Source organism: Narcine bancroftii, chromosome 3 (assembly GCF_036971445.1).
Source record: "Narcine bancroftii isolate sNarBan1 chromosome 3, sNarBan1.hap1, whole genome shotgun sequence".
Classification (NCBI taxonomy): domain Eukaryota; kingdom Metazoa; phylum Chordata; class Chondrichthyes; order Torpediniformes; family Narcinidae; genus Narcine; species Narcine bancroftii.
The window spans coordinates 361,595,694-361,619,240 of NC_091471.1; the positions used below are offsets into that span (position 1 = coordinate 361,595,694).

Below are 23,547 nucleotides of genomic sequence, written 5' to 3' on the forward strand. Positions count from 1 at the left end.
TTTCATGGTGTTATTAATTCAAGCACTTTTTTTAAATGATAAATCATTTCACAAGGCTTTTTCCACACAAGCAGAGCAGCCAGTACCTGAAGGTACAGGTTTGAGCATGGTAACAGTTTCTTCTTTCATTTCTCAGATGCGATTGTTGTTGAGTTGCTTTCACTGTGCTATATAAATAAACTAGTGTTGACCAAAGTGCTGAACAGATAATAAATAACATCTTAACTTAAGCAGTTATTTCAAGTGCAGTATAAAATGGGTACCCAAGGTTTAGAATTGTACATACAACAGGGTAACAATTAACAATCAGCTTAAAACAATTGCATATAAAATACAACTTCAACCTGGATTTAAGAGTTAAAGAAAGGGGCTGATTTGATGGAGGGAGGAATTTGTTCCACAATTTGGGGGCTGCTATTGCGAAGACTTGATGGTGTAACTGACTCATCTTCAGGTATGCCTGATGTTTTCACCTGTGAAATTTCTTCCATTGTTGATTTCCCCCCCTCCCCCATGTGTGCGTGGATGGCGATCATCTGCTTGCCAAGGGTTTCTGATGTATGCTTTCTTCTTTATACAAATATTTTAATCGATCCAATGATCATCGGGGGATCAGAGGTAGAGAAGGTGAGCAAATTTAAGTTCTTGGGAGTCACTATTTTGGCAAATCTTTCCTGGACCCAGCACACCAAAGGTGTTGTGGAGAAAGCATGTGAGCACCTCTACACATTCAGAAGTTTGCAGAGGTTTGGTATGACACCTGAAACACTGGCAAATTTCTACAGGTGTGTGGCATAAGTTGTGCTGACCAGCTACAATGTGGTCTGGGTGACTAATACCCTGCGCATAAAACCCTCTGAAGGGTTGTGGACACAGCCCAGGACATCACAGCTAAAAACCTCCCCACCAGGGAATGCTGCTGTCGGAGAGCAGCAATAATCATTAAGGATCCACATCACCCAGCACATGCTCTGTTCTCGCTGCTCCCATCAGGAAAAAGGTCTTGGTGCCAGAAGACCCGCACCCCCAGGTTCGGGAACAACTGCTCCCCCTCCACCTTCAGAGTCCTCCATGACAAACTCAATCAGGGACTCCTTTAAGGCCTCTTACTTGTGCACTTTATTGATTGTGCAATATAGAGAGTAAAAATAAACAATCAGTGGATTTACGTTTTTTTCCATATTGAGTACAATTTTTTGCACTACCAACAAGTGGTAATTTTTCCTTAACCTGCAGGAAAAAAATCTCAAGGTGGTTTGTGATGTCATGACTATAAATCTGAAATCTAATTCCACAATATTGCACATTGGTTATATGAGAACCATCTTTCCTTTATCCCTCCCTACACCCTGTGCCAGTTTAGTTGTTGGTAGTAGAGCAAGATGAGGAGTTACCCATTTCACTTTCTCTGCAGTCGATCATTTTCACTTAAAAAGCATCTAATTTTTTAAATGTCATTGCTTTTCGAGGTCTTTACAGGGTTATGAATGTGCTTTGCTTTGAATATTTTTTACAGATCCATTTTTGTTGCATTTTAATAGCATAAATTTTTTTTAAACTTTATTTATTCGTTCAAAAAACAAATAATATATGACAGATACAGAACCCCCCTCAGCCAACTCTCCTAAGGAGATCCATAAAAAAATATTTAAAAAAAAGAAATGTACATATTAAAATCTAATCAATGTAGATATTCTGAGTATAACAGCCACTTATTAATAAAAAATTATAATTATCATGTGAAACATACATAATTTTTTCCATTATTAAACAATATTTCATCTCATTATCCCATCTATTAATATCAATCATATTTGTATCTTTCCATGTACTAGCAATACATTTTTATGCTACGGATAAAGCTAAAGCATAAATTTTTAAAAGTATTTCAAATATTTTATCCATAGTTTTCAGTCTAGATCATGTAAACATCATCGATGTAATCCAGTCTTGCAGCTTTACAGACTTAAAAACAACCTTGTCAGGTGGATGTCTTTTACAAAAGCATCCTTTAACAAGAGCATTTTTCATTTTGATGGTCTTTTTCTCAAATTATTAGTGATTCAACAATTGGTTTGTTTTTATCTCTCCAAAACATATCTACAATCTGTCACAGTATGAAGAGCTTTTGCATGCATGACCGCTTTTGCATGAGCAGCTTTGCTGGGCAGAATTAAAATGTTTCTCCCACACAAATACTGTATCTTTCATGCAGCCTTTGGAGTGGAACATTTGGCCTTGGGTGTTTATTCTTGTCTCCTTCCATCCCCCTCCTCCATCTTTGCAAAATAAAGATTTATAGTAGCACTCTGTGCTTTTCAGCCAATGACAAGGGGGTGACAAAAGACAGGAACTTAAAAGTTGCACTGCAGGCTGTGGAGCTGTAAAATGTTAGTTCACATAGCGTTTTAATCGACTAATTAGTCACTAGTAAATGCTGGGTGACAGATGATCTCAACTGGTCAGATTTGATAATTGGCTGGTCTGATTTTTTTAATCCATGGAAAAGTATAAATTTCGGCAGGATTCCATTGAAATTTTTCAGCTTGACGTCTGAAGTTCTTTTTTCCCCCCTGGCAGCACGGTTGGCTCGACGGCTAGCGCAACGCCTTTACAGCGCCAGCAATCGGGACCAGACCAGGGTTCAAAACCTGCGCTGTATGTAAGGAGTTTGTACATTCTCCCTGTAATTGAAATGTAGAGACGAATAAAGAAAGCCAGCTATGGCGGAGGAGAGGCACAAAATTTCAATTGATTGGATTGGGTGTAACTTGATCGAATGGTTGAGCAAAGTTGAATGATTTCCTGCTCTTGGTTCATCTGCTTTTTTTCCTCAGTGGCTCAGCCATTGAAACCATATTTGGTCATTTTCAGATGTACCATCTCGACCCGTCTTCGCGTGCATCTTTCCAGCACCTCTCTGGACATTGCTGGTTTGGGGGAAGTGATGGCCCACAATTGATCCATTCTCTTATCCCCATTCTTTTTACAGAACAAATACCCCTCACCATGCATAAGCCTCATTTCCCCAGCACCTAATGCCAATGCATTTGACTCAAAACCAGCCTTGCACCTCACCCAAAACTTCACTCCCAGGGAGGAATAAAATAAAACACCACAGATGCTTAAAAATCTGAAATAAAATCAGGAAAAGCATCAAAATATCTTCAACCAAGAATGTTAACTGTTTCTCTTTCCACAGATGCTGGAGAAACATTTATCCGCTTAAAAGCTCCAGCTGTTTCTCCTCCTGCAGGCTCTGTTTCTTGTCATTTCGCTTTTCAGCCAGCCAGGGATGCAGGGCTAATTTTTTTTTTGGTGCAGGAGCTCAGCAAAAACAATCAAATATTCTAATGTTATTAGTGGTATTTTTTCCCCCACCAGCCTCTCCCCTGTATTCACAGTCGGAGTTGGAACAATTCTAATAGAGGGGCATTAAGGTAACTGCAGGGTGGGGGGAAACTGGCATATCCACGCAAAATAGTGCCAATGGCAGGGGTGGCCAATGCATCAAAATAAACGGCAACAGAGGTCTCGCGAGATGTGGCTGCCATGTTGAACTTGGCGTTGTATAATTGAGAGCCAATGGTAGGGCGAGGAAGGAGGACGAGTGTACTGGTCATGGAAGAAACAGATTTCTTGTCTGCCCAGAATAGCACAGTGGGAGGGGGTTGGTGGCAGAAAAAGCAAGCTCAGCCTATCCAATTTTTCCTTCATAACTGATCTTCTAATCCAGGCAACATGAAACCCAGGACAAGGAGTCATTCGGGGGTAAGCAATTTAAGGCAGTGATGAGGAACTTCTTCATTCAGAGCTATGAACTTGTAGAATTCCCAACCACAATGTTATTGAAGTCAGTACATCAGATATATTGAAAAGGAAGTTGGATGTGGCCCTTAAGGCTTAAGGGGTAAAGGGGAATGGAGAAGAAAGTAAGAATAAGGGAATGAAATCATATAATCAGTCATGATCATCCAGAATGGTGGACCAGGCTTGACTCGCCTTCTGCTTTTGTTTTTGATGTAATATGCTGGGACATCGCCTCAGTATTCTAGCAAAAGAACATAATTCATATGCTGTGATGACTAAACCGTTCAAGTGTGGTCTCACCCGAGCATGCCACATGCTGCCTTCACCTTCTTTTGATTGATGTTGCAAGTTTTGAGAAACCTCTTGCCTTGCCATCTTACTCTGTAAGCCCTACCTTTGTTTGATTATTTTTTTCCCCCCAAAATGAATAATTTCACCCTTGCCAAGATTAAATTCCGTCTGCCCAACTTTAAAAAAAAATGTAATTCATCTTGTTTCCAAATCTGCTATATTTGAACGCTCATTGTAATAATGGCTACAGGATTCTAGGAGCTCAAGAGTGTGCGCATCATTCTCGTCCAACAGCATTGGGCACCAACAAGTCCTGACTGCGCGTCGATGTCATGCATTCCATACACTATTTAATCAAATTTCACTCCTAATTTCACTGCTGTTTTCTCCTCCAAAACAATATTAAATCATGATATCTTAAAAATCCTTTCTAAATCTGTGTTTTGTTGATAATCTCATGGTTTATCCTCATCTACTCTTATACCAACCAATTTATTTCCTTACTATCTAAAAATTGCCCTTTAAATTGAATGCACCATGCAATTGAGTCATTGCAACCCTCTTGAGTAGAAAATTCCAAAGATTCACTGCTCTCAGTAAAAAGCATTTCTCATCTCTGACCTGAATTACTGCCACATATTTTGCATTTGACCCTCTGATCCACGATGTTACAATTAGTGGGGCTGGTGTTCAGAAGTAATTACTTGGATTTAAGTGGAATACAATACATCGAAGGACAAATAAAATATCCTGACACTCAAGATACTCTGGTGAACTGCACTTGTTTGTAAAATGCGAACTGACACAATACCAGACAACAAAAAGTTGCATCATTTCCTGAAGCTGAAAACCACAGAATGACTGAGTCTCCACATGTCGATGTTTATTTTCTGTCAGATGATGTTTGGCAGCAAGGGTGTGAAATGGAAAAAAAAGCTCAAAGTTCTGTTAAGTTTATTGAATATCAATCAAATTCCAGAGCTTCACAAAGACATTTTGCCTCTCTACCATTTTCTTCAGATTTATTGTGGGTGAGGCAGAATTACCACTTGTTGATGGTGCAAAAAAAAACTGTACTCAATATATACTGTAAACAAACTGTGCAATACAGAGAGTTTTAAAAAAATCAATAAAGTGCAAAAGTATGAGTCCTTAAACGAGTCCTAAATTGAGTTTGTTGTTGGGGAATCTGATGGTGCAGGGGTAGCAGCTGTTCCTGAACCTGAAGGCCTGAGTCTTGTGGCATCTACAACCAATTTATTTCCTACTATCTAAAAATTGCTCTTTAAATTGAATGTACCATGCAATTGAGTCATTTCAACCCTCTTGAGTAGAAAATTCCAAAGATTCACAGCCCTCAGTAAAAAGCATTTCTCTTCTCTGTCCTGAATTACTGCCACTTATTTTGCATTTGACCCTCTGATCCAGGATGTAACAGCTCTGTATCTGCCATGTCACTTCTCCAATAATTTTGAAAAAAATAAAACACATGACAGATTCTGGATTTTGAAAATAAAAGCAAAATGTGCTGGAAGCTAGTCAGGTGGCACATATGAAAAGTGAAAACAAGAAAATGTTTCCAATCAAAATTCCTTCATTGGAAATGGGAAAGAGAGAAATCAAGTTTAATAGCGTTGCAGAAAGTGTAGAGGTGGGAATGGGTAGTGTGGCAAAATTAGCGACGCGGTTGGCACAACACTATTACAGCACCAGCGACTGGTTCAAAACTGCCGCTGTTTGAAAGGAGTTTGCACGTTCTCTCCCGTGTCTGCATGGGTTTCCTCTGGGTGCTCAGGTTTCCTCCCATCGTTCAAAACTTAGTGGGTTGTAAGTCAATTGGGTGTCTCTTCTCTTTGGCTTGGCTTCGCGGATGAAGATTAATGGAGGGGTAATGTCCACGTCAGCTGCAGGCTTGTTTGTGGCTGCGGGACAGGCAGACACGGTTGCAAGGGAAAATTGGTTGGTTGGGGTTGGGTGTTGGGTTTTTCCTCCTTTGTCTTTTGACAGTGAGGTGGGCTCTGCGGTCTTCTTCAAAGGAGGTTGCTGCCCGCCGAACTGTGAGGTGCCAAGAAGCACGGTTTGAGGTGATATCAGCCCACTGGCGGTGGTCAATGTGGCAGGCACCAAGAGATTTCTTTAGGCAGTCCTTGTATAGCAAAGGCTCATTGGGCTGAAAGGGCCTGTTACTGTGATGGATGTCTAAACTTCAACATTTTTTTGGAATTTTTTTGCAAAATTTTACATTATAAAATTTTCAATATCCCAATATATTAAACTTACAAACAAAAACAAAACAGTCTCTCCCTCCCCCTTTCCATCCATGTGGATTTGCACACCGTCAGACCTTACATACAATTGGGGAAACTACACTTAAATGTATATAATAGCTGCATTTACAGTCCTTTTTTATTACTGTATTTGGGCCCTGTCTAAGCCAACTTAAAACAGTGATGAAAGCAGATGGCTTCATCAGTGGTGATGAGCCCGTGACTTGTCTTCATCAATTCTCCAAAAAGACCCCATTGGATTTTTGAGGCAGGAATTCCCATGCACATAAGCATGCCTCCTCCTCCAATTGTTCCCTGCCTTTCCAAGTGGTCATAAAACCTAAGGAAAATTCTGTTCTTGGACAGTAATTCTTTCTCAATAAAAACCAACAGGGTAATTTTCCTTCCAAACAGCATGCTATCTCTGCTTTGTTAACTTGGAATAGTTTCTCCACATCATAATTTAGGTGGGCACCATCACTGTTCAACTTTTTACAAATTTAGAAGTGCTTTGGTTTTCTCCTTTTTCTCTAAAGGTGGATGACCACATTTTTTTCCCCCCACAACCCATTCCGTCTCCTGTCCACATCCATTTATTTCACTTGGTTTGTATACCTCAGAACGGAGCTAGGATGAGGCTAATCGTAAATTGAAAAACATCCTATCATATTTCCGCTGGATAGCCTTAAGCCCAATGGCATGAATATTGAATTTTCCAATTTTAGCTAATTTAGAAGAGCTACACTTATGGAGGGATGCTGTCCCTCCTACACAGACTCGATGGCTATCTCATGTGATGGCATGCTGAACTCTGGGGGGAAAAAATTAGATGCTCTACTAATGTAATGAACCTTAATTTTCTAAATTTATGGGGTCTTTAATTATTCTCAGAATTTATAAGATGATTGGATCCCATTTTACGGTTTGGCTGTCCTTTCTTTCATGCATTAATGGAACATCTATGCTTAATCATAACTTCACAAGGGAAGGGTTAGATCAATGGTTCTCCCTATGCCATCGGTGGTCGGTGATTAGTAAGGGATTGCTTAAGGTGGATGTGAGTGGAAAGATAAAGTTTGAAAACCACTGTTTTAATCATAACTTATTGACTCATTGTGTGCAATGTTTCATAACTCCAAAGGAAATGGGCCAATAACAATTTTTCTCAAGTAAAATATTTCAGTAACAATTGGGTCTCGAGCAGCAATTCTCAACCTTCCCTTCCCACTCATGTGCCACCTGAAGTAATCCCTTACTAATCACAGAGCTATGATGGCATAGGGATTCAGACAAAGGAGGAAAAACCCAACCCCAACCAACCAATTTTCCCCTGCAACCGCTGCAGTCGTGTCTGCCTGTCCCGCATCGAACTTGTCAGCCACAAACGAGCCTGCAGCTGACGTGGACATTTACCCCCTCCATAAATCTTCGTCCGCGAAGCCAAGCCAAAGAAAGAAAGATGTGATTGGGAAGAAAGAGGTTGCGAACCACTGGGTTAGATTATTAGAATAATTTTTGTTTTATATACATTTTGATTTTTTTGGTGTCTTTCATAATTTGTTTACAACTATTTGTTAATATACATTTACTTTGTTGGATATATATTATATGAGCATATACAGCATATACAGTCCCTGATTTCATGCGAATTCGGATAGAACACGATGAGGCATTGGGCTCCCATCAGGAGTGGGTACAGGTGCTTGGGGCTCGCGGGGACATCAGGCTGCCGCGAGGGGCGGGGATGGTCGGTTTACTAAAAATTAATTTGTGTTTTAATTTCAACTGTAACTTCAGTGATTTATTGAAACCCCAATTTAGTGCAACCCTGCTTTTTTTTCACTATGCAATTTTTTTTTTGATCCAAACTATCACGTTATAATGGGGTTCCAATGTGTTTTTAAAAATATTCGAAAGAGAAACACGGTGAGGAAATGAAGCTCAATTTTCTTTTTTTTTGATCCAATAGATGTGAAAAATAGCAATGGAATGATTTATTGAAAAAGTGCCTGAAGTAGACCGAGCAACAATTAGCATTAACTGGAATTACGAATCTGAAGAGATTGCCTCAATACCATGGCATGTAATGTGAACTTTGCCCTAGACACTTGTGAAGATGCTCCAGAGTTCAGGTGAATAATTTAGTCTAGTGCTCTATCACTCCCTGTTGTTGGTCCTTTATTTGATGACTCAGTTCAGGTGTTCAGCAACGAGCAAATGCAGATCCGTGCAGAGCTGTTATTTCAAGTTCCAGAAATACCTTTTCAGAGCATAGTGATTTTTGATTTTGCCCTTCCCAAAAGAATTATAATCTGGCATTTTGGACACTTGGTGTGTGCAGAATATGCTTCAGGATATCTGCTCTTTAACCTTCTGTATGTATGACACACACGCACATGGAAGCCGTAGGCAAGTGCATTGACTATAATTGAAGGTCGCTTGGGTTACCCTTCCTGCCACCCAAATCTTAAGTTGCCTTCCTATTCGCCACTGAAATACTAAATCACTGACTGACCTGAAAGTGAGTGTGCATTTCAGAACTATTTATGGGGACAAGAATCCATCATTATTATTCCCATTAAATTCATTTCTCCTTTCCTAAAGATGTTGTGAACGTCTGAGGGCCTTGCTTCAGCTTCAGGATTTTCCATAATCCTGAGGGATATAATATATTTTGGGGAAGAGAGAGCTGGGCAACTTGTGTTTTTTTTAAACAGTTAGCCGAAAGAAGTCCAACTGATAGAACACCAACTGCCTGCTGTAATGATCATTCTATAAACCGTTGCAAAACAGTACTCATTTGGAGTGACTTCAACTTGCTATTGCCTGCTTTATTGAGTGATGAGAACCTCTGACAATGTTTGGTTCATTAGCCCGCTCTGGGAATGCCAGGGCACTTTATAAATCCACATGCATCAATGTAAATTGTGGTTATAAACTGCTCTGATATTCACCGAAACCCCTGAGTGCTGTGTTGAGCGATCAGTCCTTGAGCATTGAAGTGAGGCTTGATTTTTTTATGACTGTGATATGTCTTGTAAAACTTAAGTATTTTGTTGTAGAGGTTCTAATAACTGTGGTGCACGCACTGAAAATATATTTTAATTCCAGTGACTATGATCCAGCTTCTCCTGACTCGTGTTTTGATGAAAATGAAGTTCATGATTCCTTTGCTCATCTCATCTCAGAGCAGAGCTGCCAAGAACATGAGCCGGCAGAGATGATTGAGATGGACAATCTTCCTGGTGTGGGGAAAGGTAATTAAAAACTTCATTAATGCATACATTATAAACCAATCATTTCCTGTATCTTGTTGAATATCCACAAGCCAAACACTGAAGCTTGCAGTCTTTATGAGAAGTAGCTAACTTCTTCAAAAACCGGTTAGGGTAACACTGTTACAGTGCCAGTGACCAGGGTTTGAATCCAGTGCTGTTTGTAAGGGCTTTGTATGTCCTCCCCATGTCTGCTTGGGTTTCCTCCCACCCTTCAAAATGTACCGGATTGGGTCAATTGGGTGTATTTAGGTGGCACAGGCTGGAGGGACGAAAGGGGCTGATACTGTGCTGTATGTCGAAAATTAAATTTAAAATTCATTATTTTTAAAAATTTAATTTAATTATTGTTTCCGCAGAATTAGGAATATGGAAATGACCGATGCGTTTACTTCAGCTAACTGCATTGGAAATAAACGTCAAAGCATTTATTTCAAGGAGGGTCATTTGGGAAGAGTTGGAGAGCAAGCAGTAGTGGTGGAAGGTGCATGGCAACCTCAAAGCTGAAAGTCAGGCTCACAAAGCAGCAGTAAGGGGAGGGCTGGATGTACGTGAATCCTGAAGCTGCCAGTTCCTGGCAGTTTGCCATGGCTGAAGCTGATTAACTGGGAGAGGAAAAGGTGAAGATAGCTTGAGGAGTGTCGGCGAGGATTTGGAAGCGGGGCTTTAAATAGCACTGGACAATAATTTTTTTTCACCTGGTTTGCTTCCTGCAAAGAAATTGGGGATTATGATAGACAACTTCAAGCTGAACGCCAAGATAATTTCAGATCTGCTGTATCATGTAGGAAGTTGGAGAAACATTAAATGAACTTTCATTGAATTTAGCCTGTTCAATCGCATAATGGCGCTGACACATTGCGTTAGTTCAGCTAACCTAAAAATGTTTTGCCGCTGATTTTTCCATTTGTACTCAGCATCTGATGCCTCTCGTATCAGTGCCCAACAATAGTCTGGCACCATTCATGGAATCCAGTTGCCCTGATACTGCTTTGCCATGGTCGCAATGTCCTGGTGAAACCTTTCACCGTGTTCACCACTGACTGCGCCAAGATCAGCAGGGAAGAGGTTCAAATGCGAATGAAGAAAATGAATTTTCAATGACACACTGCACTTCATAGTTTTGTATGCTTGAAGTAGACTTATAATAAGAGAGGAAAGCACAAAATAGGTTATATGTAAAACACGGTACGTGATAGGAAAATGTTAAGATGATTTTTGTGATCAGCAGTCCAAAATGCATAAAATACACCCCCCCCCCCCCCTCCCCAAGGTATTCAGGAAACAGAATCTTCATTGTCCAGTGTAATTTGAAAAAAGTATGGATGCTCAGTCAGGGAAGCAGTGGAATGGAATTGGAGTTAATGAAGGCATGTACACGGTTTTCAATGGTAAGCAATGTAAGAAAACTCATGGTGCAAAGGCACCATTTGTAATCAAGACCATGTAAAGTCAGAATTCCAAAATAAAATAAATTCCTCTGCTGTTGGCTTCTGTAACTTATGCACTGATTTTTATTCGGAACATTTAGGAAATAACAGATCACTCATTCAGACTCCAGAATGGCTCCATGTTGATTGCTATGATCCAGCTACCTTGAAAGTTCTCTCCTTCATGCCCAGTCGAACCATAGGTGATTGTTTATTTTGTTGCATTCCTAGTTCTATTGTCTTATCTGAATGAGATGTACTTTTTAAATTACTTTGCATACATAGGTTTTTGGAGACTGATTTGGAGATTTATTCTGAGTAACAATGTAAATATTTGCTGTGAAAATACTAAGATTTAGCTTGTTCTTCATTGCTTCAATATTTTGAAGAGGAGAATTCTTCTTCTTTTGGACAGTACAGTAAAACCCCTGGTATCTGGAATTCAAGCAACCGGCAAAAATATCGAGGAAAATGCATATTGAAAAAATCAAAATCAGTAAGAATAAAATAATAGGTTAAAAAGTGTGTACGTTTAAAATTACAAAAATAAATGTTCTCTGAAGTAACACATGAAAATTTGGTGAAGATGGGATTATATATTCAGCCAGTCGAATGCCTTGGTTGTGCTTTGCTGTTTGAATAAAGTTGTGTTTGAATAAAATGGCGTCACCGGGTTGAAGAGCTGGTTGATGCCACTCGCCATTGGGTGACATTCTAAAAGTGTCCCTGCTTAGTCAGAGTCACCCCGTCAAAGGCTTTATCTGTAAACTTGGGGGAGTGGGAGGGATAATTATCTATAATGTTATTCATCTTTCGGGGATTCCCTGGAGGGAGACAACAGTTAAAGGTTTTCAAAGAATATGACTGAAAATAAAATGTTTTAAGGTTGAAATAGTCATGCAAGTGAAGTTTGATCAGTGTAAGTACAGTAGTATTTTTGTCTTTTAAACTGCTTATTCTTGCTTTAGAGTTGGACATTTTAAGATTAAGTCTCTCAAGCAACCAGAAAAATACACATCAAGCATCTAATAAACTGGGGGTTTTACTGGAGATGTTATTTCTCAAGGTTTATGTTCGTGACTTTGAAAGTCTTTGAGATTGCCAAGACAATAAAGCAATTGAATCTTATATCACATACAGGTCGGTCAAGAGGTGCAATTATCTCTGAATATTATAATCGTACTTTGAGATTACGACGAAAAAGAATTCGGCCTTCATTGAAAGATATGCCCCGATCTATGAGACCGAGCATAAGGGATGCACTAACAGTGGATGGGAATTTTGCAGAAGAATTAGGTAAAAATTTTGATGATGGACAAGGACATAAATGGTCCATGCTACAGTAGTCATTTTAATATCTCGGGTAAATCGTCTGAAGATTTTGTTTATAACTCGGAGAACTTTCATCATTGTGTTGTCTTGCAATGTATTGATTAGCGCATTTGGATAATGGGTTAAAACTGATGCACTTGTATCATCAGATTGAATTTGGGGCACAATGTTCTGATTTTATCACTTTCTATGGAACCTCCTTTTTAAAGTACCATATATACTCATGTAATGATCAGAACAGTGTTTTGCATCAACATCATAGAGCAAACATTCATGTTATAGCAATCTTACAACATTAATATTAAAAAAAGAAATAACAAGTGCATGAAAAGTAAGGCATTGCCTATGGTTCATTGATCATTCAGGAATCTGATGGCAGCGGGGAAGAAGCTGTCCTTGTGCCGCTGAGTGCTCGTCTTTAGGCTCCTGTACCTTTTTCCCGGTAGTAGCTTGGGTGGTGGAGTTCTTTGAGGATAGAGGCTTCATTTTTAAATACACTACCTCATGTAGTTGTCCTCAATGGAGTGAAGTCTGGTGCCTGTGATGTTGCAGGCCGAGTTAACAACCCTCTGGAGTTTATTCTTGTCCTGAGAGTTGTCACCTCCATTCCAGGCAGTGATGCATCCAGCCAGAATGCTCTCCACAGTACCCCTGTAGAAGTTTATGAGAATCTTCGGTGACATAACGAACCTCCTCAGACACCTCACAAAGTATAGCTGCTGGTGAGCCTTCTTTGTGATTGCATCTACATAACAAGTAGAGCAGTGGGCTAAGCACGCATCCTGGGTTGATAAGCAGTGAGGAGGAGACATTGCTTCCAATTTGTACTGACTTTGGTCTTCTTCAAGGATCCAGTTGCAGAAGGGTGTTCAGAAGCCTTAAGTTTGTAGCTTCTTGACCAACATTGAGGGAATAATGGATTTAAAGGCTGAGCTGAAGTCCAGAGCTGAGTGGAGAGCCAGTGATTATTGCATCTGCCGTGGAGCAATTTTGACAATAGGCAAATTGCAGTGGGTCCAGATCTTTGCTTAGGTATGTGTTAATTCTGGCCATGACCAGCCTCTTAAAGCATTTCATAACAGTAGATGTTAGTGCTACTGGGTGGTAGTCATTGATGCAGCCCTTGCTACTCTTCTTGGATACCAGAATGATTGTTGCCATTTTGAAGCAGGTGGGAACCTCTGACTGTCACAATGAGAGGTTGAAAATGTCAGTGAACACTCCGGATAGTTGATTGGCACAGATTTTCAGTATCCTGCCAGGTTCGCAGTCAGGTCCTGATGCCTTGCGAGGGTTCACCCTCTTGAATGATGTTCTGAAGTCACCCTCAGAGACAGATATCACAGGGTCCTCAGCCTTTTCAGGAATTCAAGTAGGCACTATTTGGAACTTCTCAAAGCAGACATAGAAGGTGCTCAGTTTATCAGGTAGTGAAGCATCATAGCCATCAATAATGTTGCCCCTCACTTTGTAGGCTATAATGGACTGCACTCCATGGCACAGCTGCCGTGTATCTGCCACTGTCTCTTAACTTCCCCCAGAATTACCATTTTGATTCAGAGATGGCCTTCCACAGATCATACCTGGGCATCCTGTAAAGGGCCCTGACCTTAAACGCCCTTGTTCTTGCCCTCAGTAGGTTGCAAATTCTTTGATTATCCAGGGCTTCTGGTTGGGGAACACCCAGTATGTGCACGTGGGCATACTCTCATCCATGCAGGTCTTGATGAAGTCAGTGAGACCCTTTGCATATTCATTCAAGTTGATGGATGAGTTCTTGAATATGTTCCAGTCCACCGATTCAAGGCAGTCCTGCAAACGCTCCTCCGCCTCCCTCGACCAAACCTTTGCCATCTTCACCACTGGTGCTGTGGTCCTTGATCTCTGCTTGTACGTTGGGAGTAGAAGAATAGCCAGGTGATCAGACTTGGCAAAGTGTGGTCATGGTTTGGCTCGATGTGCATTCTTCATGGTGGTGGAGCAGTGGTGGAGTGTGTGGGTTCTCCTGGTCTCGCATATGACGTGCTGGTGGTAGTTTGTCAGAGACTTCATGTTGGCCTGATTGAAGTTTCCCACAGTGATTGGGAAGGCATCCGGATGCGCTGCCTCATGGCTGTTTCTCACAGTGCTCAGTCCCTCCAGTGCCAGCCTGACGTTAGCCTGGGGTGGAATGTATGCTGCGACCAGAATGATTGCTGTGAACTCCCTTGTCAGGTAAATGGGAGGCAACTTGATCACCAGGTGTTCCAGATCTGGGGAGGAGGGTGGGGGCAGGAGTGGGACATGACCATCCTGTCTGTGCACCACGATGAATCGATGATGGCCCCAACACCACCTCCCCTGGTTTTTTTCCAGACACCAGTGTTCGGTCAGCATGATAGAAGGTTTAGCTCTTGGGGTGCAGAGTCATGTCCAGAATGTCCATGTTTAGCCATGTTTCTGTACAGCATGTCGTACAGCACTCCCTGATGTCTCTCCAATGTTGAAGTCTGGCTTTGAATTCAAGTTTGTTTTGTCGATCCCATGTAAAAGTTGACTCCCACACCCCCCCCCCCACTTTTTGGCCCAAATATCATATATTTTCTGTATACAGGCAGTGTCCGGATTAAATACAAGTTCTATTACCTAGGTCTGTCTTTAACCTGGATTTGTATTCAAGTCGGAGCCAGTACATAGTGTCAGTTAGTCAAATGTTTATCTTAGTATATACCTTTATATGCATATAAAACACTTCCCAATACACTTAAACATAATAATACAGAACTGTACACAATAATAAAAATAACTACATACGGTCATAAGATCATAATTAAAAGTTAACCCTCACGGGAGAAGATGATGGAGAGATGTCTACAGTACAGATACTTTCAATTCCGAATTTCACGCCCTGTTCCATTTCTCACTCGCTCCATTTGCCTGGGTTGGGGGGTGTTAGTCGCATCAGAGCGTGGGGAGGATCGCGACGGGGGGGGGGGGACTGCGTCGGAGTGAGCATGGGTGGGGGGGAGCCAAGTTGGAGCAAGTTGGGGGGACAAAGGTATTCAAAAGACCTCCCACCCCACCCCACCTAAATTTGAACTGAAAAACTGATCCCCAAAACTCGACTATTACAAGAGTATATACTATAAATGAGCTGATAATAGAATTTAAAAATTAAAAAATGCTTTGGTAATATTTGTGGTGTCTGATTTCTGTATGAAATCCCCAAACTAGCTATAATATTGAGGGTCACAATGAATCCCAAGAAAGGGAGGGAATGAATGTTGGAGGACAAACTGTACTGAGAGAGATGAGACTACCTATTAACGTGGGCAGACATAAAACAGTGCTGAGAGATTATGCTCTTGGCGGATTTTGTAGTGAGGCTGTATTGGTAGAATTTAGAAACGAAGGAAATGATCATCTCCGCTAATCAGCAGGAATTAGAGGAGCAGTTATGTAGGGAGATGGGGGCGGTGGGGGGTGGGGTGGGTGGAGATTGCAAATTGCTGTAGCAATTATAGGAGAGCATTACAAGGCAATTTTAACTTTCCTGTTCTTTATTGGATTGGATGGGGTGGAAGTATAAAAATTGAATGCAAGGGATTTTCAACCATTTTCCACCTGCACACATCCTTTTCCATGTTCTTGACAGTGTTGGCACTTCTATAACTGGCCAAGAATATGAAACAAAATCTCTTGACGTAATGGAGTTGTCAATGTGCACTGATGTAACCTAGACATGCGAATCGAGGACACGTAAAGTTGAGAGGCAAAACTTCAACATAAAATAAAAGCACCAATACCCCCCCAAACTCAACTGAATCTAAAATTAGAATTTAAGCAAGGCCAGAATGAATACTTCTCCACTGCCCTTGTATATGGTTTAATCACCTTGGTTAAAAATGAGACACACTTTATCAGGCACATTGTGCAACATTTCATTCCTGTGGGTTTAATAAAATATTTCTGCAAGTAATATTTTGTTGAACCCGTAAAGAATAATAGCCATTAAAGGCTGCTACTGTGGACGTTCTCAGGTTTCCATTTACAAATGCCTTCTTTAGAAAACTGACAATGTGAATTTTCTTTGCCCAAAAAACACAATCCTGGTTGCAAGCTGCAAGCTTTGAACTTAAGTAATCTCTGTAGCTAAAATCTTGCCTCAGCAAGACTTTATTCAACCCAGTTAATTTTATAAGTTTTGACTTGATTTAGAAATGACGTTATAGTTATCCATGGGACGTAACTGGTATTTGCTGAAGAATAATAGCTGTTTGATTCTGTTTTGTTTAAAATCTCGGCAGCTAATGCAGTGGTTCCCTCGTGCCAAATAAATATTTTTGAAGTTGTATTTGCATAAAAATGCATTTTGTTACAAAATGTCACATACAAGAAGGAAAAGCAATAGAATGACCTGTTTCCTCTCTGGTTCTTGGAACTATTGAAAATTCTTCTTCTTCTTCTTTCTTTGGCTTGGCTTCGCGGACGAAGATTTATGGAGGGGGTAAAAAGTCCACGTCAGCTGCAGGCTCGTTTGTGGCTGACAAGTCCGATGCGGGACAGGCAGACACGGTTGCAGCGGTTGCAGGGGAAAATTGGTTGGTTGGGGTTGGGTGTTGGGTTTTTCCTCCTTTGCCTTTTGTCAGTGAGGTGGGCTCTGCGGTCTTCTTCAAAGGAGGTTGCTGCCCGCCAAACTGTGAGGCGCCAAGATGCACGGTTTGAGGCGTTATCAGCCCACTGGCGGTGGTCAATGTGGCAGGCACCAAGAGATTTCTTTAAGCAGTCCTTGTACCTTTTCTTTGGTGCACCTCTGTCACGGTGGCCAGTGGAGAGCTCGCCATATAACACGATCTTAGGAAGGCGATGGTCCTCCATTCTGGAGATGTGACCCATCCAGCGCAGCTGGATCTTCAGCAGTGTGGACTCGATGCTGTCGACCTCTGCCATCTCGAGTACTTCGACGTTAGGGATGAAAGCGCTCCAATGGATGTTGAGGATGGAGCGGAGACAACGCTGGTGGAAGCGTTCTAGGAGCTGTAGGTGGTGCCGGTAGAGGACCCATGATTCGGAGCCGAACAGGAGTGTGGGTATGACAACGGCTCTGTATACGCTAATCTTTGTGAGGTTTTTCAGTTGGTTGTTTTTCCAGACTCTTTTGTGTAGTCTTCCAAAGGCGCTATTTGCCTTGGCGAGTCTGTTGTCTATCTCATTGTCGATCCTTGCATCTGATGAAATGGTGCAGCCGAGGTAGGTAAACTGGTTGACCATTTTGAGTTTTGTGTGCCCGATGGAGATGTGGGGGGGCTGGTAGTCATGGTGGGGAGCTGGCTGATGGAGGACCTCAGTTTTCTTCAGGCTGACTTCCAGGCCAAACATTTTGGCAGTTTCCGCAAAACAGGACGTCAAGCGCTGAAGAGCTGGCTCTGAATGGGCAACTAAAGCGGCATCGTCTGCAAAGAGTAGTTCACGGAAGTTATGATTGGAAAAATCCAGAGAATGCTTTTTCGTAGCAGAAATCTTTTGTTCTTTCCAGAAAACATTTATATCCATTGATGTTTTTGCAGTGTCATGAATTTGCTTTGTTTTATTTTAATATTCAGAAAAGAAAAAACTGTTTGATGAGTTGCAGCAAATTCCTGAGAGTGATCGTGCCAAGATGCTGCGGAACATGCCTCTGAATCTTGCAATGAAACGGGACCTAAGGTCAGACAAAGTACTGTACGATATTGCTTTATCTTTCCAGAATCTAGTACTAATTATGGCTATCGGTAATACAGGGTTCACAAGATGAATCCTTTGTGTAATTTGATAGCTGTTTGACAAAATCGATTGGAAGCCCAACATGCTTTTATACAATAACAATCAAACATTAATTTTAATGTTTATTTTTTTGGAAAATAATTTTCTAGAACATTAAAATGTTGTGACAATAAGTAGAGCCATCAAAGCTTAAGATGCAAAACAAAATCTTCCTTCTGTTACTTTGTTGGGACAGCTACTAGCCATTGTACTCCCTCTTTGTTGTGGCAAACTACTTGAGAAAATTCTCAATACAAGCTTATTACAGCAATTTTATTGTGTTCTTTTAATCATCCTTTGACTTCAGCAAGTCTGAAAAGATTTAGCAATAGGCTTGGATTTGGTGAGTTTTTACTATAATGCTCACCACAATCTATTTAGAAAATCAATAAAATAATTGCCAATCCATTTTCCTTCAGAACTAGTCACTGCACTAAAGTTTTATCTACCAAGCTGATAGCATTTGCACGTGTTTGTGTTTGAAAATGAAAAAATAAAATGACACAAGAGTCTCAACTGAGATCTAAATTCAACACTAGCCCAGCTAGATGAAATTACCATTTAACCAATGTGAAGGTTGGTCAGACAACTTCCCTCTGGAACATTGTGCAAATAAGCACTAATAGACATTCTTTCATTGGTCACAGTAATTGCAGACTAGATCATCCTAAGAGCATTATTTTGTGGTTTATCTGCAAGGAGCAGAGGAATTTCTAGCCACATAATTATGGGGAAGTCAGATGTTGGAACACATTGCAGGAACATCGTGGTGTTGGTTGATATTGGTTGACTATATAATCATGAGTTAACTTGAAAATATTCTGCGTGTTCCATCAGGCGTTTGGCACCACACAGGGATTTCATGAACAGCCCTCTTGAAAAGAATCATCTCTCGTGTTGGAGCCGTGCAAAGTATGATCTGATCATCGTAAGTAGTTTAAAATGCTTCCACCTGTCGCATATTACTTTTCAATGTTCACTACTTTTAAAAATAAATTTCCATTAAATCGAGTTCTGTACAAGGAGATTAAAAAATCCAGAACCAAAAAATAATGATGCAGAATAAATAACTTAGTAACAGACTTAGTCTGTTACTAAGTTCTGACAGCCTTCACCCATTTCTTCTTTTGGTATTGACGAGCAAGAAAGTTCTTAGTGAACTAATCAGCACAAACTGGGAAACAAAATGTATCATTTATGGAAATCTCAGGTTGTCAAAAAAAAAAGTCTTATTGGAATATTGTGCACCATTCTGGTCACCCAGCAATAGAAAAGATGTAATAAATGTCAAAAGGGTGCAGTGAACATGGATGAGAATGTAACTGGGAATGGCAGGCTTAAGTAGATGCTGGTACTTGAATCTCGAACTGTAGAAGATATTACTTGCTGAAATGTGAAAGTTCCCAAAATGTAATTTATCTGGAATACAAGCAACCACCAAAGCCGGCAAAATCATTGTGGAAATTAAGTAGGTACAAAATATAAGTTTAAAATTGGCGCCACCTAGTGGAATGGTCCGTTTGCCAATCCACACGACATGCAATCTCAATCAATCGGCAAATTCACTTATCCAGCATCTACCAATCCCGATAGGTGCCGGATACTGGACATTTTGCTGTATTTGCAATCACGTCCAATATGCAACCAATACGCATTGTTGCTAAATACTTGCTCTGCTCTCAATTTCTGTTATCCGTTAAACTTGCTCTCCTCCGACAAGGTCGTGTAATCTTGCTCTTGTGTTTGTTTTGTACTTAGACTGTCAGACAGGCTTGGTATGGATTTCTCTCCTTCCTACACTCATTCCAGTTGTGGCAGATTGCCCAGAAAAAAATCAGCGGTCGCTTTGGCATTGGCGTACTTTCATACTTCATCTTCCTCAAGTTGCTGCTCGTGTTCAATATTTTTCTTCTTGTTCTGAATCTTTGCTTCGTTGTTATTCCCCAAGCCACAAATCCTCCCAAAACATCGGAAGAAAATTTTGTCGGATTAGAGCTCCTATATGGCACCGTAAGTGAAATGAAAACGAGCTCATCTGCAAAAGCATTCTCTGAGTATTAATCTTTATTATTACAACATGTGTTGAGCGCTGTTCCCAAATTATTACATTTAAAAATGAGCTACAGCAAGGCTAACTGATTTTATTATGAATTTATTTTTTATACAAGAGCTGTGATATGGATTTAAACGATTTATTTAGCGTTTGCACGTACATTAAGCAAACCATGAGGGTTCTTGGTGGACAGGTACAAGACACAGTGCTTGCTTGCCTGCCGCTGTCCTTGGCCAATCAGTACCTCTCCACAATGTCTTCCCTGATTTGGTCATACTGGGAGAGGAAGTTGTTGTACTTGATATGGAGAATAAGGCAAAAAGTAAAATTGAACCATGAGTAATTAGAATTCTCGTATCAGAATAAATTCTATTGTTTTCTTAATTTGTATCTGGGTAATGAAATTATATGTGCATAAAAATTTGAAAATCAGAGCCTGCATATGCTAGAAATCTGGAGAAAAAAAACCAAATGGCTGAAAACAAGTAGAATCTGTGGGGAGGGGAAAAAAAAATCAAGGCCTATTAAAATCTGTTTGGAAAAAAAATAGAAAATATGAATATGTGCCTTGACTGGTAAAGTTGAGGAGAAAAATCACCTATTGAAATATCAACTAATTAACTTATTCTGGGCAATCGAAACAAGAGACTTTTAAAATGTAATCAGCATTTTTAAATGTATTATAATGGATGGTTTTTATTGCAAGCTGAAGTGACAAGAATCTAATAGTAGTGTTTTTATTATTGTGTATCTTTTCACATTTAGGGTTATTTCACAGACACAACATTGTATTATGGATATTATATTAACGACACCTGGAATATCATGAACCGCCTGGGATACAATGGGAGCTCTATTAATATACCATATAACATGTCGATAGCATACCTCTACACTGTTGGAACTTCCTTTTTCATCACCTGCATTGTCCTGGTTCATTGGTAAAATTCCTTTCTATATATACACATAAATATATATATACATTATGCGAACTGCAAAATTCTTTACCTTCCATCAGTGATGAACTTCTGATCTTTGCATATTTCTCAGAGGAAGGCTGCGTTAATTTGCTGTTCCTTTTTGATTTGCATCTATTTATGTAAATGAAATCTTCAGTTTCGATCAAGGCAAACCTTTAGTAATCTGAAGCAGGAACAGACCTTGATCCAAGCAGTGGTCAGGCAGCATTTTCAACAGCTTTTGGTCAGAATTAATTGCTAAGTGGTTTAGTTGTCACGCAAAGGACCTCCAATATAGATTGCACATTGCAAAATTTGCAGCGAAATGATTCCCAACCATTCAAATTGATTGTCAGATTACATACATGACATCACATACTTTTATTTAGAATTTTTTAATTTAAAAATTCTAAATAAAAACCTACCACTCTGAGATTATTTTTCCTGCAGGCCAGGCAGAATTTCTACTTGTATAAACACTACTCAAGGAAAAGATACGTATAACAAAGAGAGAAATGTAAATAAAGAGAGAAATGTGCAAATACAGAAAAAAATCGGTCATAAATAATGTGCAGAGACCTTAAAAAGAGATGCTGATTGAGTTTGCTGTTGAGAAGTCTGATGGTGGAGGGGTAGCAGTTGTTTCTGAACCTGGTGGTGCGAGTCTTGTGGCAACTGTACCTCTTCCCCGAAGGCAGCAGTGAGGACAGAGTGTGAGTTGGGTGGTGCGGATCCTTGACGATTGCTGCTGCTCTCTGTTCCATGTAGATTTTCTCTAGGGTGGGGGGGTGGGGGGGTTGCTTCTGATGTACTGGACTACGTCTTCTACTTTTTTTGCAGGACTTTCTGCTCAGACATACTGGTGCCCCCATACCAAGCCATGCTGCAGCCGGTCAGCACACTTTCCACTACAAAAACGCTTGCAGCAATATATATCTGCTGCTAGAGATATATATTTAGTAGGAATGATCCACAACTCAGTTTGTTTCTTGATTCCAGAGTATGTAACTTTTCGAAAGAATGAAAAGGAAGGGGTTTCCCTTAGAATGTGAGAAAGGGAGAAGAAAGGACCAGTGTTCAAAAGCTGAAGAGATGGAACCAGTTGGAATTAGGATTACCTTTCACTTCCTAAGGATATTGAATAACCTGGTGAATGTCTCCAGCATGTTCGTGTGTTGCACTCGACATCTGCAGATTTTCTTGTTTAACCCCATTATCAATATTACTGGGCAGTTGCTACAGAGAGTCTTGTCCAATATAGCATCTGGAATCCAAACATCAGACTGCTTGTACCTCTTCAAAACATCCATTTAGCTTTTGCATCACTGAGGCAAATGTTGATGATTTTATTTTGCATGCATCTTCCAGTAACACAAAACCACCACTACTGCTTCCAAATGGTTTGGGAGTTGCCGTGAGCAACAAAGTAGGAGTTTAATTCTCCAGATCCATTTTGTTTTTCTAAGTTTAAATTAATTTGGCCTTTTGAGTGGAATATTCTTCTGTATTCAAAAAATAAAAGAAAGGCCCAAAACGTTGGTTAAGTATCTGCAGGAAGGGCTCAGGCCCAAAACGTTGGTTAAGTATCTGCAGGAAGGGCTCAGGCCCAAAACGTTGGTCAAGTATCTGCAGGAAGGGCTCAGGCCCAAAACGTTGGTCAAGTATCTGCAGGAAGGGCTCAGGCCCAAAACGTTGGTTAAGTATCTGCAGGAAGGGCTCAGGCCCAAAACGTTGGTTAAGTATCTTTGCTACACAAGAAACACTGCATAGCTTGTTGAGTTTCTCCAGCATTTTTGTGTCATACAATTGTTCTCCCATTTGAAAGAAAATAGATGTGCATTTATTTAATATTTTCTCATCCTTTTCAAGACATTCCCAAATACTTTAGGTCAACAAAATAATCGTGAAATATGACAATTCTCAGGGGCATAGTTGTCACTAACATTGATCAACTATTCCCTTCAGCAATATGGATTGATAGTTTAGTATTGGGTAGGATATTAGGAAAACTTTGGTACGTTTGGATTCATTTTCCAAACTAATCAGCTGTGTCAAGTACTAATTAAATACAATATAATCATCAAATACTACTTTAGACTCCTGGTCATTGTAAAAGGAAGCGAGGTGAACATATTAAAGGGTCCCTTTGCATTGAGGCCAATGTGATTGTCAGCATGGCTGGCATAGCGATTAGTTCAATGCTAATACACCGCCAGTCACCCGGCTTTGAATCTCCTACTGTCTGGGAAAAGTTAGTACATTCTCCCCAAATCCATGTGGGTTTCCTTCAGTTTCTCTACTTTCCTCCCAAGTTCCAAACAATGACATGGTTAGTGGGTTAATTTAACC

General features: G+C 40.3%; 1 protein-coding gene across 2 annotated transcripts in view; it reads left to right on the forward strand.

The window, feature by feature from the left end:
* LOC138759508 (transmembrane channel-like protein 6) overlaps positions 1 to 23,547 on the forward strand; it is an 86,253-nt gene that overhangs the window by 26,562 nt on the left and 36,144 nt on the right. For both annotated transcript variants that reach the window (XM_069930044.1, XM_069930043.1), the window contains exons 3-10: positions 8,338 to 8,500; positions 9,480 to 9,625; positions 11,175 to 11,276; positions 12,214 to 12,369; positions 17,988 to 18,090; positions 19,024 to 19,114; positions 19,945 to 20,196; positions 21,005 to 21,180. In XM_069930044.1, coding sequence (XP_069786145.1) covers positions 8,445 to 8,500; positions 9,480 to 9,625; positions 11,175 to 11,276; positions 12,214 to 12,369; positions 17,988 to 18,090; positions 19,024 to 19,114; positions 19,945 to 20,196; positions 21,005 to 21,180 — 1,082 coding nt within the window. In that variant the 5' untranslated portion in view covers positions 8,338 to 8,444. The remainder of the gene's footprint in view (positions 1 to 8,337; positions 8,501 to 9,479; positions 9,626 to 11,174; positions 11,277 to 12,213; positions 12,370 to 17,987; positions 18,091 to 19,023; positions 19,115 to 19,944; positions 20,197 to 21,004; positions 21,181 to 23,547) is intronic.